Source organism: Oncorhynchus masou, unplaced genomic scaffold (genome assembly GCF_036934945.1).
Source record: "Oncorhynchus masou masou isolate Uvic2021 unplaced genomic scaffold, UVic_Omas_1.1 unplaced_scaffold_545, whole genome shotgun sequence".
NCBI lineage: Eukaryota > Metazoa > Chordata > Actinopteri > Salmoniformes > Salmonidae > Oncorhynchus > Oncorhynchus masou.
In genome coordinates this window covers 26,549-46,318 of record NW_027011865.1, presented here as the reverse complement: position 1 = coordinate 46,318, position 19,770 = coordinate 26,549, and the positions used below count along the sequence as shown (strand labels likewise).

The 19,770-nt window shown below is 47.1% G+C and overlaps 1 protein-coding gene across 1 annotated transcript in view; it reads left to right on the top strand.

Annotated features, from left to right (window-relative positions):
- Positions 1-19,770, top strand: part of LOC135536016 (C-myc promoter-binding protein-like) — a gene marked incomplete at its 3' end in the record, with an annotated part of 158,165 nt that overhangs the window by 112,488 nt on the left and 25,907 nt on the right. The window contains exons 20-24 of the mRNA XM_064962411.1: positions 3,044-3,172; positions 5,627-5,719; positions 10,158-10,283; positions 12,382-12,540; positions 14,011-14,151. Of these exons, the coding sequence (XP_064818483.1) occupies positions 3,044-3,172; positions 5,627-5,719; positions 10,158-10,283; positions 12,382-12,540; positions 14,011-14,151 (648 nt within the window). The remainder of the gene's footprint in view (positions 1-3,043; positions 3,173-5,626; positions 5,720-10,157; positions 10,284-12,381; positions 12,541-14,010; positions 14,152-19,770) is intronic.

The window sequence follows — 19,770 nt, the reverse complement described above, 5'->3', positions numbered from 1 at the left end:
ATAAAACACTGTAGTCCTAGTGACCTATAAAACACTAGTCCTCTAGTGACCTATAAAACACTGTAGTCCTCTAGTGACCTATAAAACACTGTAGTCCTCTAGTGACCTATAAAACACTGTAGTCCTGGTGACCTATAAAACACTGTAGTCCTAGTGACCTATAAAACACTGTTGTCCTCTAGTGACCTATAAAACACTGTAGTCCTCTAGTGACCTATAAAACACTGTAGTCCTCTAGTGACCTGTAAAACACTGTAGTCCTAGTGATCTATAAAACACTGTAGTCCTACTGACCTATAAAACACTGTAGTCCTAGTGACCGAAAAAAACACTAGTCCTCTAGTGACCTATAAAACACTGTAGTCCTCTAGTGACCTATAAAACACTGTAGTCCTCTAGTGACCTATAAAACACTGTCGTCCTAGTGGCCTATAAAACACTGTCGTCCTAGTGACCTATAAAACACTGTTGTCCTCTAGTGACCTGTAAAACACTGTAGTCCTCTAGTGACCTATAAAACACTGTAGTCCTAGTGACCTATAAAACACTGTAGTCCTACTGACCTATAAAACACTGTAGTCCTAGTGACCTATAAAACACTAGTCCTCTAGTGACCTATAAAACACTGTAGTCCTAGTGACCTATAAAACACTGTAGTCCTACTGACCTATAAAACACTGTAGTCCTAGTGACCTATAAAACACTAGTCCTCTAGTGACCTATAAAACACTGTAGTCCTAGTGACCTATAAAACACTGTAGTCCTACTGACCTATAAAACACTGTAGTCCTAGTGACCTATAAAACACTAGTCCTCTAGTGACCTATAAAACACTGTAGTCCTCTAGTGACCTATAAAACACTGTAGTCCTCTAGTGACCTATAAAACACTGTAGTCCTAGTGACCTATAAAACACTGTAGTCCTAGTGACCTATAAAACACTGTTGTCCTCTAGTGACCTATAAAACACTGTAGTCCTCTAGTGACCTATAAAACACTGTAGTCCTCTAGTGACCTGTAAAACACTGTAGTCCTAGTGATCTATAAAACACTGTAGTCCTAGTGACCTATAAAACACTGTAGTCCTAGTGACCTATAAAACACTGTAGTCCTAGTGACCTATAAAACACTGTAGTCCTAGTGATCTATAAAACACTGTAGTCCTAGTGACCTATAAAACATTGTAGTCCTAGTGACCTATAAAACACTGTAGTCCTCTAGTGACCTCTAATAAAACACTGTAGTCCTAGTGACCTATAAAACACTGTAGTCCTCTAATATATAATAATAATATATCCCATTTAGCAGACGCTTTTGTCCAAAGCGACTTACAAGTCGGCTGGGGCCACTACTTTTACATATGGGTGGCCCCAGCGGGAATCGAACCCACGACGCTTGGCGTTGCAAGCGCCATGCTCTACCGACTGAGCCACACAGGACCTAGTGACCTATAAAACACTATAGTCCTCTAGTGACCTATTAAACACTGTAGTCCTCTAGTGACCTATAAAACACTGTAGTCCTCTAGTGACCTATAAAACACTGTAGTCCTAGTGACCTATTAAACACTGTAGTCCTAGTGACCTATAAAACACTGTAGTCCTAGTGACCTATAAAACACTGTTGCTTCAAATTCACTGTTGGCCCACTTGGATCTGGGTTAAAGATGTCTTGACACACACACACATACACACACACACTGTACAGTTCATAATATTTAAGTTGGTCTAAAGCCAGACGGCCACATTTTGTGTTGACATCCAGGCCGTGGATCACTCCTTGCTGCCCTGCACCGACACCTGTAGAGGAGTTCACACGCACCCCTCACATCCTTTTGGTTTTCACAGAAAGTTCCAATCCCTCACAGACAAATTGACTTAGGCTCCATATTCCTCGCTGAAGAACCATCACAGAAAAAGTAATTCACCCCTTCATAATACTAACTACCCATCCCGCATGCGGGAACGTAATCATCGCCTGGCACTCATTAGCATAACGCCACGGACATAAATATCCCTAGAAAATATTCCTATTCATGAAAATCACAAATGAAATGTATTGAGACACAGTTTAGCCTTTTGTTAATCACCCTGTCGTCTCAGATTTTCAAAATATGCTTTACAGCCAACGCTAGACAAGAATTTGTGTAAGTTTATCGATAGCCTAGCATAGCATTTTGTCCAGCTAGCAGCAGGTAACTTGGTCACAGGAAATAAGAAAAGCAATCGAATTAAATCGTTTACCTTTGATGAACTTCGGATGTTTTCACTCACGAGACTCCCAGTTTCAGATAGCAAATGTTTCTTTTTTCCAAAAAGATTATTTTTGTCGGCGAAATAGCTCCGTTTGTTCTTCACTTTTGGCTGAGAAATCGCCCGGAAATTGCAGTCACAAAAACGGCGAAAAAATATTCCAAATTAGCTCCAAAATATCGACAGAAACATGGCAAACATTGTTTATAATCCATCCTCAAGGTATTTTTCAAATATCTATTCGATAATATATCCATCGGGACAATTAGTTTTTCAGTAGGACCGATTGGAGTAATGGCTACCTCTGTATTTTACGCGAGAATCTCTCTGGGGGCATCAGGTGACCACTTGCGCAATGCAGCCGCCTACGGCTATTCTTCAACATAAATGCGTAAAACTACGTCACAATGCTGTAGACACCTTGGGGAATACGGAGAAAGCGTAATCTGGTTGATAGCCCATTCACAACTCAATAGGGACTCATTGGAACGCTTTCAAAGCACTTACAGATTGGATTTTTCTCAGGCTTTCGCCTGCAACATCAGTTCTGTTATACTCACAGACAATATCATTACAGTTTTGGAAACGTTAGAGTGTTTTCTATCCTAAGCTGTCAATTATATGCATATTCTAGCATCTTGACCTGACAAAATTTCCCGTTTACTACGGGAACGTTTTTTTTCCAAAAATGAAAATACTGCCCCCGAGTCACAACAGGTTTCAACACCTTGTTTTTGAGGAGCCAAAAAGGTGTCCAAGTTTCTCTTAATGCCTTGTTGTCTCTGGAGCAGATGGCAGCGACCTGGACGCTGTGAGTCACGGCAGCCTGGATAGCTCTGCCGACACAAACACGGCCGAGCAGGGCTCCTGCGCCCCTGACTCCATCAAAGTAGACCCCACTGACGATAGGCGTAGCACAGGTACACCCCAAAATGGCTGCCGACTACGCCATCTTACTACGCCTTTTCTCAGTCTGACACATCCTTTTTTTCTCCTCTCTCATTGGTTCCACACGGCCTCCCTCCACCTCCTCCCTCCTCTCTCATTGGTTCCACACGGCCTCCCTCCACCTCCTCCCTCCTCTCTCATTGGTTCCACACGGCCTCCCTCCACCTCCTCCCTCCTCTCTCATTGGTTCCACACGGCCTCCCTCCACCGCCTCCCTCCTCTCTCATTGGTTCCACACGGCCTCCCTCCACCTCCTCCCTCCTCTCTCATTGGTTCCACACGGCCTCCCTCCACCTCCTCCCTCCTCTCTCATTGGTTCCACACGGCCTCCCTCCACCTCCTCCCTCCTCTCTCATTGGTTCCACACGGCCTCCCTCCACCGCCTCCCTCCTCTCTCATTGGTTCCACACGGCCTCCCTCCACCTCCTCCCTCCTCTCTCATTGGTTCCACACGGCCTCCCTCCACCTCCTCCCTCCTCTCTCATTGGTTCCACACGGCCTCCCTCCACCTCCTCCCTCCTCTCTCATTGGTTCCACGCGGCCTCCCTCCACCGCCTCCCTCCTCTCTCATTGGTTCCACACGGCCTCCCTCCACCTCCTCCCTCCTCTCTCATTGGTTCCACACGGCCTCCCTCCACCTCCTCCCTCCTCTCTCATTGGTTCCACACGACCTCCCTCCACCGCCTCTCTCATTGGTTCCACACGACCTCCCTCCTCTCTCATTGGTTCCACACGACCTCCCTCCACCGCCTCCCTCCTCTCTCATTGGTTCCACACGGCCTCCCTCCACTTCCTCCCTCCTCTCTCATTGGTTCCACGCGGCCTCCCTCCACCTCCTCCCTCCTCTCTCATTGGTTCCACGCGGCCTCCCTCCACCTCCTCCCTCCTCTCTCATTGGTTCCACACGGCCTCCCTCCACCTCCTCCCTCCTCTCTCATTGGTTCCACACGGCCTCCCTCCACCTCCTCCCTCCTCTCTCATTGGTTCCACACGGCCTCCCTCCACCTCCTCCCTCCTCTCTCATTGGTTCCACGCGGCCTCCCTCCACCGCCTCCCTCCTCTCTCATTGGTTCCACACGGCCTCCCTCCACCTCCTCCCTCCTCTCTCATTGGTTCCACACGGCCTCCCTCCACCTCCTCCCTCCTCTCTCATTGGTTCCACACGACCTCCCTCCACCGCCTCTCTCATTGGTTCCACACGACCTCCCTCCTCTCTCATTGGTTCCACACGACCTCCCTCCACCGCCTCCCTCCTCTCTCATTGGTTCCACACGGCCTCCCTCCACTTCCTCCCTCCTCTCTCATTGGTTCCACACGACCTCCCTCCACTGCCTCCCTCCTCTCTCATTGGTTCCACACGGCCTCCCTCCACCGCCTCCCTCCTCTCTCATTGGTTCCACACGGCCTCCCTCCACCGCCTCCCTCCTCTCTCATTGGTTCCACACGACCTCCCTCCACCGCCTCCCTCCTCTCTCATTTGTTCCACACGGCCTCCCTCCACCTCCTCCCTCCTCTCTCATTGGTTCCACACGGCCTCCCTCCACCTCCTCCCTCCTCTCTCATTGGTTCTACACGACCTCCCTCCACCGCCTTCCTCCTCTCTCATTGGTTCCACACGGCCTCCCTCCACCGCCTCCCTCCTCTCTCATTGGTTCCACACGACCTCCCTCCACCGCCTCCCTCCTCTCTCATTGGTTCCACACGACCTCCCTCCACCTCCTCCCTCCTCTCTCATTGGTTCCACACGGCCTCCCTCCACCTCCTCCCTCCTCTCTCATTGGTTCCACACGACCTCCCTCCACCGCCTCCCTCCTCTCTCATTGGTTCCACACGACCTCCCTCCACCGCCTCCCTCCTCTCTCATTGGTTCCACACGGCCTCCCTCCACTTCCTCCCTCCTCTCTCATTGGTTCCACACGACCTCCCTCCACTGCCTCCCTCCTCTCTCATTGGTTCCACACGGCCTCCCTCCACCACCTCCCTCCTCTCTCATTGGTTCCACACGACCTCCCTCCTCTCTCATTGGTTCCACACGACCTCCCTCCACCGCCTCCCTCCTCTCTCATTGGTTCCACACGGCCTCCCTCCACTTCCTCCTTCCTCTCTCATTGGTTCCACACGACCTCCCTCCACTGCCTCCCTCCTCTCTCATTGGTTCCACACGGCCTCCCTCCACCGCCTCCCTCCTCTCTCATTGGTTCCACACGGCCTCCCTCTTCCTCCTCCCTGCTCTCACCCTCTTCCTTTCTCTGCCTGATCCTTACATCCTTCCTTACATCCTTCCTTTCTTCCTCTCTTCTTTCATGGCTTGTTGTCTCCGTGTTTTTCCTCCTTCACTATGGTTGCTCTGCTGTCTCCTTACCTAACTACCCATTCCGTCCGTCCCTCCCTGCCTGTGCCTGTGCTGTGTGTGCCCGTGCATGCAGTCAGCCGCGGGGACTGGGGCGGTGTGGGGTCGGACACCCGGTCGGGTCACTCACACTGGGGGGGTTCTGACCTCCACTCCCCCCGCCACTCAGGTAAATCTATGAACTCTCTCTCTTTTACTATACCTCTCCCTGATACGCTGCCCCTTGCTCAGTGTCTCTCGACCTCAATCTCTGTTTCTCTCTCTACCTCTCTCTCTCTGGCCCTCTCTCTCTGGCTATCTTTCTCTTTGGCTCGCTCTATGTCTAGTTCTGTCTCTATGTCTAGTTCTGTCTCTGTCTAGTTCTGTCTCTGTCTAGTTCTGTCTCTCTGTCTAGTTCTGTCTCTATGTCTAGTTCTGTCTCTATGTCTAGTTCTGACTCTATGTCTAGTTCTGTCTCTATGTCTAGTTCTGTCTCTAGTTCTGTCTCTGTCTAGTTCTGTCTCTATGTCTAGTTCTGTCTCTATGTCTAGTTCTGTCTCTATGTCTAGTTCTGTCTCTATGTCTAGTTCTGTCTCTAGTTCTGTCTCTGTCTAGTTCTGTCTCTCTGTCTAGTTCTGTCTCTCTGTCTAGTTCTGTCTCTATGTCTAGTTCTGTCTCTATGTCTAGTTCTGTCTCTATGTCTAGTTCTGTCTCTAGTTCTGTCTCTGTCTAGTTCTGTCTCTATGTCTAGTTCTGTCTCTATGTCTAGTTCTGTCTCTATGTCTACTTCTGTCTGTCTCTAGTTCTGTCTCTATATCTAGTTCTGTCTCTATATCTAGTTCTGTCTCTATGTCTAGTTCTGTCTCTTGTTCTGTCTCTATGTCTATTTCTGTCTATAGTTCTGTCTCTATATCTAGTTCTGTCTCTATGTCTTGTTCTGTCTCTATGTCTAGTTATGTCTGTCTCTAGTTCTGTCTCTATGTCTAGTTCTGTCTCTATGTCTAGTTCTGTCTCTAGTTCTGTCTCTATGTCTAGTTCTGTCTCTATATCTAGTTCTGTCTCTAGTTCTGTCTCTATATCTAGTTCTGTCTCCTTTTTCTCTCTCTGTCCACTCTTCACCTCTACTGTGTCGTCTCTAGTTCTGTCTCTCCTTTTCTCTCTGTCCACTCTTCACCTCCTCTACTGTGTCGTCTCTAGTTCTGTCTCTCCTTCTCTCTCTCTCTCTGTCCACTCTTCACCTCCTCTACTGTGTCGTCTCTAGTTCTGTCTCTCCTTCTCTCTCTCTCGGTCCACTCTTCACCTCCTCTACTGTGTCGTCTCTAGTTCTGTCTCTCCTTCTCTCTCTCTCGGTCCACTCTTCACCTCCTCTACTGTGTCGTCTCTAGTTCTGTCTCTCCTTCTCTCTCTCTCTCTGTCCACTCTTCACCCCCTCTACTGTGTCGTCTCTAGTTCTGTCTCTCCTTCTCTCTCTCTCGGTCCACTCTTCACCTCCTCTACTGTGTCGTCTCTAGTTCTGTCTCTCCTCTCTCTCTCTGTCCACTCTTCACCTCCTCTACTGTGTCGTCTCTAGTTCTGTCTCTCCTTCTCTCTCTCTCTGTCCACTCTTCACCTCCTCTACTGTGTCGTCTCTAGTTCTGTCTCTCCTCTCTCTCTCTGTCCACTCTTCACCTCCTCTACTGTGTCGTCTCTAGTTCTGTCTCTCCTTCTCTCTCTCTCTGTCCACTCTTCACCTCCTCTACTGTGTCGTCTCTAGTTCTGTCTCTCCTTCTCTCTCTCTCGGTCCACTCTTCACCTCCTCTACTGTGTCGTCTCTAGTTCTGTCTCTCCTTCTCTCTCTCTCTGTCCACTCTTCACCTCCTCTACTGTGTCGTCTCTAGTTCTGTCTCTCCTTCTCTCTCTCTCGGTCCACTCTTCACCTCCTCTACTGTGTCGTCTCTAGTTCTGTCTCTCCTTCTCTCTCTCTCGGTCCACTCTTCACCTCCTCTACTGTGTCGTCTCTAGTTCTGTCTCTCCTTCTCTCTCTCTCTCGGTCCACTCTTCACCTCCTCTACTGTGTCGTCTCTAGTTCTGTCTCTCCTTTTCTCTCTGTCCACTCTTCACCTCCTCTACTGTGTCGTCTCTAGTTCTGTCTCTCCTTCTCTCTCTCTCTCTGTCCACTCTTCACCTCCTCTACTGTGTCGTCTCTAGTTCTGTCTCTCCTTCTCTCTCTCTCGGTCCACTCTTCACCTCCTCTACTGTGTCGTCTCTAGTTCTGTCTCTCCTTCTCTCTCTCTCTGTCCACTCTTCACCTCCTCTACTGTGTCGTCTCTAGTTCTGTCTCTCCTCTCTCTCGGTCCACTCTCCACCTCCTCTACTGTGTCGTCTCTCTTCGTCTGAACTCCTCCTTTTTACTCATTTGTCTCTTTTCGAGGTTTTCCTCTCCTTTACTTTGAAAGCCACCGTTAACAATGTAGCAATGTAGCAATTACAGAAGAACTTCCAAGGATGAAGGACTTTCATTTGGAATATAATGAATGGTTTTAGATCAGGGGAGTCAAACTCATTTTGGTCTTCGCCGATGTCCGGAGGGTTGCAATTAAAATTGGTTAAAAAACAAATGTCCTCGTCCTCAACATTTACAAGAAAATAGGTCCATATCCATCGCTGGCCGTTGAATGGGTTCGCTGGCCAGTCTGTATGTTTGACACCCCTGGTTTAGATAATACAGATGACTACACTCCAGAAGTCTTTGAAAGCAGAGGTTCTGTGTTGTAGTTCAGTGGGGCAGTCTTGAGGGTTGAGTGTAGTGTCTTGTTGTTAAGGGAGTTAGGTTGTCATCTTATCAGAGAGAGAGAGAGAGAGAGAGAGAGAGAGAGAGAGAGAGAGAGAGAGAGAGAGAGAGAGAGAGAGAGAGAGAGAGAGAGAGAGAGAGAGAGAGAGAGAGAGAGAGAGAGAGAGAGAGAGAGAGAGAGAGAGAGAGAGAGAGAGAGAGAGAGAGAGAGAGAGAGAGAGAGAGAGAGAGAGAGAGAGAGAGAGAGAGAGAGAGAGAGAGAGAGAGAGAGAGAGAGAGAGAGAGAGAGAGAGAGAGAGAGAGAGAGAGAGAGAGAGAGAGAGAGAGAGAGAGAGAGAGAGAGAGAGAGAGAGAGAGAGAGAGAGAGAGAGAGAGAGAGAGAGAGAGAGAGAGAGAGAGAGAGAGAGAGAGAGAGAGAGAGAGAGAGAGAGAGAGAGAGAGAGAGAGAGAGAGAGAGAGAGAGAGAGAGAGAGAGAGAGAGAGAGAGAGAGAGAGACAGACAGACAGACAGACAGACAGACAGACAGACAGACAGACAGACAGACAGACAGACAGACAGACAGACAGACAGACAGACAGACAGACAGACAGACAGACAGACAGACAGACAGACAGACAGACAGACAGACAGACAGACAGACAGACAGACAGACAGACAGACAGACAGACAGACAGACAGACAGAGATACATAGAGATGTACACTGTACACAATTTCATGAGCTGAAATAAAAGATCCCAGAAATGTTCCATGGGCACCAAAAGCTTATTGCTCTGACTAAACAGCATAATCTTTACACAGGTGCACCTTGTGCTGGGGGGGACAATAAAAGGCCACTCTAAAATGTGCAGTTTTGTCACACAAACCAATGCCACAGATGTCTCAAGTTGAGGGAGAATGCAATTGACATGCAGACTGCAAGAATGTCCACCAGAGCTGTTGCCAGAGAATTGAATGTTCATTTCTCTACCATAAGCCGCCTCCAACGTCATTTTAGACAGTTTGTCAGTACGTCCAACCGGCCTCACAACCGCAGACCACGTGTATGGCGTCGTGTGGGCGAGCGGTTTGCTGATGTCAACGTTGGGAACAGAGTTATGGTATGGGCAGGGTTATGGTATGGGCAGGCAGGGTAGCCTAGTGGTTAGAGCGTTGGACTAGTAACCACAAGGTTGCAAGTTCAAACCCCCGAGCTGACAAGGTACAAATCTGTCGTTCTGCCCCTGAACAGGCAGTTAACCCACTGTTCCCAGGCCGTCATTGAAAATAAGAATGTGTTCTTAACTGACTTGCCTGGTAAAATAAAAAACCGCGAGGAGATCCTAAGGTCCATTGTGAGGCAAACCTTTTTTTAATGGAATCTGTGACCAGCAGATACATATCTGTATCCCCAGTCGTGTGAAAACAGTAGATTAGGACCTTTTCTTATATGAACTGTAACTCAGTAAAATCTTGTTGCATCTCGTTCGGTGTAGATTTATACGAGCCTGGTCAGGGGAAAGAGTCATGTTTTATTCACAGACGACGGTGAGGCAGGCAGGGAGGATCATGGGAAAGATGAAAGACTCAGAGCAGATCAGACAGCTGGTGGCCAGGAGAGACTAATGTTATTTCTCTCTCTTTCTTTCTTTCTTTCTTTCTTTCTTTCTTTTTGCAGTTAGAAATTGAGAGACGAGAGTCAATGTGAGCTTTAAGAAATGTGAGGGAGAGAGAGACAGAGAAATCAAGATTGACTACCATAAAACTTCAATCAAACACGTTTCTCAAATTAGAGTTTTAAATGAGGAATGAGGTGTCTCTTGCAGTAGCCAGTTCTGGTGAGAAGTGCACAAAACTCTCTCCTTCCCTCCGTCCTCCAGGTGAGCAGTCAGACCTGGGCTATGACTCCCTCTCTAAAGAAGAGGTACGTAGAGGAGAGCCCAGCCCGCTGGACAGGGACAGCACCCAGGACAAGGACAACAAGAAGGAGAGTGACTGCAGCTCCTGTGAGTGTTGCTATGGAGTTGTAGATATTCTGTCAGAGGTCCCCTGCTGAGAGGATGTTACAGATAGAGCAGGCTGCACTCTGCTGCCCCCTGGTGGGGGTTTATACTGTCTGTCTGTCTGTCCCTGGTGTAATGGTCTGGCTGTCTGTCCCTGGTGTAATGGTCTGGCTGTCTGTCTGTCTGTCCCTGGTGTAATGGTCTGTCTGTCTGTCCCTGGTGTAATGGTCTGTCTGTCTGTCTGTCCCTGGTGTAATGGTCTGTCTGTCTGTCTGTCTGTCCCTGGTGTAATGGTCTGGCTGTCTGTCTGTCTGTCCCTGGTGTAATGGTCTGGCTGTCTGTCTGTCCCTGGTGTAATGGTCTGTCTGTCTGTCTGTCTGTCCCTGGTGTAATGGTCTGTCTGTCTGTCCCTGGTGTAATGGTCTGTCTGTCTGTCCCTGGTGTAATGGTCTGTCTGTCTGTCTGTCCCTGGTGTAATGGTCTGGCTGTCTGTCTGTCTGTCCCTGGTGTAATGGTCTGTCTGTCTGTCTGTCTGTCCCTGGTGTAATGGTCTGTCTGTCTGTCTGTCTGTCTGTCTGTCTGTCTGTCTGTCTGTCTGTCTGTCTGTGTCCCACGGTGCTGTCAACATCATATTCAGAGTCTCCCTGGAGGTTGTCAGATGTCCCCTGCTGAGAGGATGTTACAGATAGAGCAGGCTGCACTCTGCTGCCCCCTGGTGGGGGTTTATACTGTCTGTCTGTCCCTGGTGTAATTATCTGTCTGTCTGTCTGTCCCTGGTGTAATGGTCTGTCTGTCTGTCTGTCCCTGGTGTAATGGTCTGTCTGTCTGTCTGTCTGTCCCTGGTGTAATGGTCTGTCTGTCTGTCCCTGGTGTAATGGTCTGGCTGTCTGTCTGTCTGTCCCTGGTGTAATGGTCTGGCTGTCTGTCTGTCCCTGGTGTAATGGTCTGTCTGTCTGTCTGTCTGTCCCTGGTGTAATGGTCTGTCTGTCTGTCCCTGGTGTAATGGTCTGTCTGTCTGTCTGTCTGTCTATCCCTGGTGTAATGGTCTGGCTGTCTGTCTGTCTGTCCCTGGTGTAATGGTCTGTCTGTCTGTCTGTCTGTCCCTGGTGTAATGGTCTGTCTGTCTGTCTGTCTGTCTGTGTCCCACGGTGCTGTCAACATCATATTCAGAGTCTCCCTGGAGGTTGTCAGATGTCCCCTGCTGAGAGGATGTTACAGATAGAGCAGGCTGCACTCTGCTGCCCCCTGGTGGGGGTTTATACTGTCTGTCTGTCCCTGGTGTAATTATCTGTCTGTCTGTCTGTCCCTGGTGTAATGGTCTGTCTGTCTGTCTGTCTGTCTGTCCCTGGTGTAATGGTCTGTCTGTCTGTCCCTGGTGTAATGGTCTGGCTGTCTGTCTGTCTGTCCCTGGTGTAATGGTCTGTCTGTCTGTCCCTGGTGTAATGGTCTGTCTGTCTGTCTGTCTGTCCCTGGTGTAATGGTCTGTCTGTCTGTCTGTCTGTCCCTGGTGTAATGGTCTGTCTGTCTGTCTGTCTGTCCCTGGTGTAATGGTCTGTCTGTCTGTCTGTCTGTCCCTGGTGTAATGGTCTGTCTGTCTGTCCCTGGTGTAATGGTCTGTCTGTCTGTCCCTGGTGTAATGGTCTGTCTGTCTGTCTGTCTGTCTGTCTGGCTGTGTCCCACGGTGCTGTCAACATCATATTCAGAGTCTCCCTGGAGGTTTATACTGTCTGTCTGTCTGTCTGTCTGTCTGTCTGTCTGTGTCCCACGGTGCTGTCAACATCATATTCAGAGTCTCCCTGGAGGTTTATACTGTCTGTCTGTCTGTTTGTCTGTCTGTCCCTGGTGTAATGGTCTGTCTGTCTGTCTGTCTGTCTGTCTGTCTGTCTGTCTGTCTGTCTGTCCTACAGTGCTGAAATCAGGTCTATATAGTACATCTGATCTGTTATCTCAACATTAAGGGCTTGATGACTTGATGCATGTACATTCTTTGTTATTTTCTCAGTTGTATTTGATGGTGTGATTGTACTAATTGTGTGTGTGTGTGTGTGTGGTGTGTGGTGTGTGGTGTGTGGTGTGTGTGTGTGTGTGTGTGTGTGTCCAGTGTCGGAGACAGAGAGTGCTAAGAGCAGTGGAGACTGTCTCCCTCAACAGGACTTCCCAGAGGTCAACGGTCCATTCAAGCGGCATAATTCCGGCATCGTCCGCGGCAACTGTCCCTATGACGATGCAGCCTGTGAGCCCAAGTTGTCAACCAGCACAGGTACATACCTGGAACTAACTGTCTCTATGACGATGTAGCCTGTGAGCCCAAGGGGTCAACCAGCACATGTACATACCTGGAACTAACTGTCTCTATGATGATGTAGCCTGTGAGCCCAAGGGGTCAACCAGCACAGGTACATACCTGGAACTAACTGTCTCTATGACGATGTAGCCTGTGAGCCCAAGGGGTCAACCAGCACAGGTAAATACCTGGAACTAACTGTCTCTATGACGATGTAGCCTGTGAGCCCAAGGGGTCAACCAGCACAGGTACATACCTGGAACTAACTGTCCCTATGACGATGCAGCCTGTGAGCCCAAGGGGTCAACCAGCACAGGTACATACCTGGAACTAACTGTCTCTATGACGATGCAGCCTGTGAGCCCAAGGGGTCAACCAGCACAGGTACATACCTGGAACTAACTGTCTCTATGACGATGCAGCCTGTGAGCCCAAGGGGTCAACCAGCACAGGTAAATACCTGGAACTAACTGTCTCTATGACGATGCAGCCTGTGAGCCCAAGGGGTCAACCAGCACAGGTAAATACCTGGAACTAACTGTCTCTATGACGATGCAGCCTGTCAGCCCAAGGGGTCAACCAGCACAGGTAAATACCTGGAACTAACTGTCTCTATGACGATGCAGCCTGTGAGCCCAAGGGGTCAACCAGCACAGGTACATACCTGGAACTAACTGTCTCTATGACGATGCAGCCTGTGAGCCCAAGGGGTCAACCAGCACAGGTACATACCTGGAACTAACTGTCTCTATGACGATGCAGCCTGTGAGCCCAAGGGGTCAACCAGCACAGGTACATACCTGGAACTAACTGTCTCTATGACGATGTAGCCTGTGAGCCCAAGGGGTCAACCAGCACAGGTACATACCTGGAACTAACTGTCTCTATCTCTCCCTACCTCCCTGCCTCCCTCTCCCTCTCTCCCTACCTCCCTGCCTCCCTCTCTCCCTACCTCCCTGCCTCCCTCTCCCTCCCTCCATCTCCCCCTCCTCTCCCCCTCCTCTTCCTCCTCTCCCCCTCCTCTCCCTCCCTCTCCCCCTCCTCTCCCTCCTCTCCCCCTCCCTCCCTCTCCCCCTCTCTTTCTTTCCCTCTCTGTCATTCTGTTTATCTATTCCTCCCCTCCCTCTCTCGTAACTGTCCCTCCACCCTTCTTCCCTCTCCTCTCTCTTTTCTCCCTCCCTCCCTCCCTACCTCCCTTCCTCCCTCTCCTCTCTCTGCTCGCCCCCTCCCTGTCTCTTCTCCCTCCCTGTCTCCTCTCCCTCCCTCACTCCATACCTCCCTCTCCCCCTCCTCTCTCTTCTCTCCCCCTCCTCTCTCTTCTCTCCCCCTCCCTGTCTCTTCTCCCTCCCTTCCTCCCTCTCCTCTCTCTTCTCTCCCCCTACCTCCCTCTACCCCTCCTCTCTCTTCTCTCCCTGTCTCTTCTCCCTCCCTCACTCCTCTCTCCAGACCATGTAGCAGGTCTCCTGTTGAGCTCCTCTCTGAATGAGGTAGGTGTGGTTGAGACCAACAGTCTGAGGAGGAGACATCTCAGTGCCCTTGAGGAGGGAGGTGGCAGTGGGAGTAGTGGTGGAGGAGGAAGAGGAGGAGGTGAGCCATAACTATAATTCATAACTGATCTATCTATTGTCTGTTTACTGTCAGTCTGTCTTCCATGATGTATTGGATGTCTCTGTAGTGCAGGGCTGGAGGATGTGAGTCAGCTGTGTCTATCACCCATAACTATTTCCTGTCTAGTTCTGTCTGTCTTGACATTCTGCCTTGTTTATATGGCTCTATATCTGTACTGGATGGTAGGTGATGGCGGTGAGCCTGTTGTAACTATCCATCAGAACTCACCTAGCGATTTAGACTTGTATTGATTGTCTAGTTGTGATGTCTCCATCTGTACTGCATAGTAGATAGGCTTTACTCAGTTGACTGTATGTTGTGGAGAACATGTCTCTCTACTCAGTTGACTGTATGTTGTGGAGAACATGTCTCTTTACTCAGTTGACTGTATGTTGTGTAGAACATGTCTCTTTACTCAGTTGACTGTATGTTGTGGAGAACATGTCTCTTTACTCAGTTGACTGTATGTTGTGGAGAACATGTCTCTTTACTCAGTTGACTGTATGTTGTGGAGAACATGTCTCTTTACTCAGTTGACTGTATGTTGTGGAGAACATGTCTCTCTACTCAGTTGACTGTATGTTGTGGAGAACATGTCTCTTTACTCAGTTGACTGTATGTTGTGGAGAACATGTCTCTCTACTCAGTTGACTGTATGTTGTGGAGAACATGTCTCTCTACTCAGTTGACTGTATGTTGTGGAGAACATGTCTTTCTACTCAGTTGACTGTATGTTGTGGAGAACATGTCTCTTTACTCAGTTGACTGTATGTTGTGGAGAACATGTCTCTCTACTCAGTTGACTGTATGTTGTGGAGAACATGTCTCTTTACTCAGTTGACTGTATGTTGTGGAGAACATGTCTCTTTACTCAGTTGACTGTATGTTGTGGAGAACATGTCTCTTTACTCAGTTGACTGTATGTTGTGTAGAACATGTCTCTTCACTCAGTTGACTGTATTTTGTGTAGAACATGTCTCTCTACTCAGTTGACTGTATGTTGTGGAGAACATGTCTCTCTACTCAGTTGACTGTATGTTGTGGAGAACATGTCTCTCTACTCAGTTGACTGTATGTTGTGGAGAACATGTCTTTCTACTCAGTTGACTGCTGTATGTTGTGGAGAACATGTCTCTTTACTCAGTTGACTGTATGTTGTGGAGAACATGTCTCTCTACTCAGTTGACTGTATGTTGTGGAGAACATGTCTCTTTACTCAGTTGACTGTATGTTGTGGAGAACATGTCTCTCTACTCAGTTGACTGTATGTTGTGGAGAACATGTCTCTTTACTCAGTTGACTGTATGTTGTGGAGAACATGTCTCTCTACTCAGTTGACTGTATGTTGTGGAGAACATGTCTCTTTACTCAGTTGACTGTATGTTGTGGAGAACATGTCTCTTTACTCAGTTGACTGTATGTTGTGGAGAACATGTCTCTCTACTCAGTTGACTGTATGTTGTGGAGAACATGTATCTCTACTCAGTTGACTGTATGTTGTGGAGAACATGTCTCTTTACTCAGTTGACTGTATGTTGTGGAGAACATGTCCCTTTACTCAGTTGACTGTATGTTGTGGAGAACATGTCTCTCTATTCAGTTGACTGTATGTTGTGGAGAACATGTCTCTCTACTCAGTTGACTGTATGTTGTGGAGAACATGTCTCTTTACTCAGTTGACTGTATGTTGTGGAGAACATGTCTCTCTACTCAGTTGACTGTATGTTGTGGAGAACATGTCTCTTCACTCAGTTGACTGTATGTTGTGTAGAACATGTCTCTCTACTCAGTTGACTGTATGTTGTGTAGAACATGTCTCTTCACTCAGTTGACTGTATTTTGTGTAGAACATGTCTCTCTACTCAGTTGACTGTATGTTGTGGAGAACATGTCTCTTTACTCAGTTGACTGTATGTTGTGTAGAACATGTCTCTTCACTCAGTTGACTGTATTTTGTGTAGAACATGTCTCTCTACTCAGTTGACTGTATGTTGTGGAGAACATGTCTCTTTACTCAGTTGACTGCATGTTGTGGAGAACATGTCTCTTTACTCAGTTGACTGTATGTTGTGGAGAACATGTCTCTCTACTCAGTTGACTGTATGTTGTGGAGAACATGTCTCTCTACTCAGTTGACTGTATGTTGTGGAGAACATGTCTCTTTACTCAGTTGACTGTATGTTGTGGAGAACATGTCTCTTTACTCAGTTGACTGTATGTTGTGGAGAACATGTCTCTTTACTCAGTTGACTGTATGTTGTGGAGAACATGTCTCTACTCAGTTGACTGTATGTTGTGGAGAACATGTCTCTCTACTCAGTTGACTGTATGTTGTGGAGAACATGTCTTTCTACTCAGTTGACTGTATGTTGTGGAGAACATGTCTTTCTACTCAGTTGACTGCTGTATGTTGTGGAGAACATGTCTCTTTACTCAGTTGACTGTATGTTGTGGAGAACATGTCTCTCTACTCAGTTGACTGTATGTTGTGGAGAACATGTCTCTCTATTCAGTTGACTGTATGTTGTGGAGAACATGTCTCTCTACTCAGTTGACTGTATGTTGTGGAGAACATGTCTCTTTACTCAGTTGACTGTATGTTGTGGAGAACATGTCTCTCTACTCAGTTGACTGTATGTTGTGGAGAACATGTCTCTTCACTCAGTTGACTGTATGTTGTGTAGAACATGTCTCTCTACTCAGTTGACTGTATGTTGTGGAGAACATGTCTCTCTACTCAGTTGACTGTATGTTGTGGAGAACATGTATCTCTACTCAGTTGACTGTATGTTGTGGAGAACATGTCTCTTTACTCAGTTGACTGTATGTTGTGGAGAACATGTCCCTTTACTCAGTTGACTGTATGTTGTGGAGAACATGTCTCTCTACTCAGTTGACTGTATGTTGTGGAGAACATGTCTCTTTACTCAGTTGACTGTATGTTGTGGAGAACATGTCTCTTTACTCAGTTGACTGTATGTTGTGTAGAACATGTATCTCTACTCAGTTGACTGTATGTTGTGGAGAACATGTCTCTTTACTCAGTTGACTGTATGTTGTGGAGAACATGTCTCTTTACTCAGTTGACTGTATGTTGTGGAGAACATGTCTCTCTACTCAGTTGACTGTATGTTGTGGAGAACATGTATCTCTACTCAGTTGACTGTATGTTGTGGAGAACATGTCTCTTTACTCAGTTGACTGTATGTTGTGGAGAACATGTCCCTTTACTCAGTTGACTGTATGTTGTGGAGAACATGTCTCTCTACTCAGTTGACTGTATGTTGTGGAGAACATGTCTCTTTACTCAGTTGACTGTATGTTGTGGAGAACATGTCTCTTCACTCAGTTGACTGTATTTTGTGTAGAACATGTCTCTCTACTCAGTTGACTGTATGTTGTGGAGAACATGTCTCTTTACTCAGTTGACTGTATGTTGTGTAGAACATGTCTCTTCACTCAGTTGACTGTATTTTGTGTAGAACATGTCTCTCTACTCAGTTGACTGTATGTTGTGGAGAACATGTCTCTTTACTCAGTTGACTGCATGTTGTGGAGAACATGTCTCTTTACTCAGTTGACTGTATGTTGTGGAGAACATGTCTCTCTACTCAGTTGACTGTATGTTGTGGAGAACATGTCTCTCTACTCAGTTGACTGTATGTTGTGGAGAACATGTCTCTTTACTCAGTTGACTGTATGTTGTGGAGAACATGTCTTTTTACTCAGTTGACTGTATGTTGTGGAGAACATGTCTCTTTACTCAGTTGACTGTATGTTGTGGAGAACATGTCTCTACTCAGTTGACTGTATGTTGTGGAGAACATGTCTCTCTACTCAGTTGACTGTATGTTGTGGAGAACATGTCTTTCTACTCAGTTGACTGTATGTTGTGGAGAACATGTCTTTCTACTCAGTTGACTGCTGTATGTTGTGGAGAACATGTCTCTTTACTCAGTTGACTGTATGTTGTGGAGAACATGTCTCTCTACTCAGTTGACTGTATGTTGTGGAGAACATGTCTCTCTATTCAGTTGACTGTATGTTGTGGAGAACATGTCTCTCTACTCAGTTGACTGTATGTTGTGGAGAACATGTCTCTTTACTCAGTTGACTGTATGTTGTGGAGAACATGTCTCTCTACTCAGTTGACTGTATGTTGTGGAGAACATGTCTCTTCACTCAGTTGACTGTATGTTGTGTAGAACATGTCTCTCTACTCAGTTGACTGTATGTTGTGGAGAACATGTCTCTTTACTCAGTTGACTGTATGTTGTGGAGAACATGTCTCTCTACTCAGTTGACTGTATGTTGTGGAGAACATGTCTCTTTACTCAGTTGACTGTATGTTGTGGAGAACATGTCTCTCTACTCAGTTGACTGTATGTTGTGGAGAACATGTATCTCTACTCAGTTGACTGTATGTTGTGGAGAACATGTCTCTTTACTCAGTTGACTGTATGTTGTGGAGAACATGTCCCTTTACTCAGTTGACTGTATGTTGTGGAGAACATGTCTCTCTACTCAGTTGACTGTATGTTGTGGAGAACATGTCTCTTTACTCAGTTGACTGTATGTTGTGGAGAACATGTCTCTTTACTCAGTTGACTGTATGTTGTGTAGAACATGTCTCTTCACTCAGTTGACTGTATTTTGTGTAGAACATGTCTCTCTACTCAGTTGACTGTATGTTGTGGAGAACATGTCTCTTTACTCAGTTGACTGTATGTTGTGTAGAACATGTCTCTTCACTCAGTTGACTGTATTTTGTGTAGAACATGTCTCTCTACTCAGTTGACTGTATGTTGTGGAGAACATGTCTCTTTACTCAGTTGACTGCATGTTGTGGAGAACATGTCTCTTTACTCAGTTGACTGTATGTTGTGGAGAACATGTCTCTCTACTCAGTTGACTGTATGTTGTGGAGAACATGTCTCTCTACTCAGTTGACTGTATGTTGTGGAGAACATGTCTCTTTACTCAGTTGACTGTATGTTGTGGAGAACATGTCTCTTTACTCAGTTGACTGTATGTTGTGGAGAACATGTCTCTTTACTCAGTTGACTGTATGTTGTGGAGAACATGTCTCTTTACTCAGTTGACTGTATGTTGTGTAGAACATGTCTCTTCACTCAGTTGACTGTATTTTGTGTAGAACATGTCTCTCTACTCAGTTGACTGTATGTTGTGGAGAACATGTCTCTTTACTCAGTTGACTGTATGTTGTGTAGAACATGTCTCTTCACTCAGTTGACTGTATTTTGTGTAGAACATGTCTCTCTACTCAGTTGACTGTATGTTGTGGAGAACATGTCTCTTTACTCAGTTGACTGCATGTTGTGGAGAACATGTCTCTTTACTCAGTTGACTGTATGTTGTGGAGAACATGTCTCTCTACTCAGTTGACTGTATGTTGTGGAGAACATGTCTCTCTACTCAGTTGACTGTATGTTGTGGAGAACATGTCTCTTTACTCAGTTGACTGTATGTTGTGGAGAACATGTCTCTTTACTCAGTTGACTGTATGTTGTGGAGAACATGTCTCTTTACTCAGTTGACTGTATGTTGTGGAGAACATGTCTCTACTCAGTTGACTGT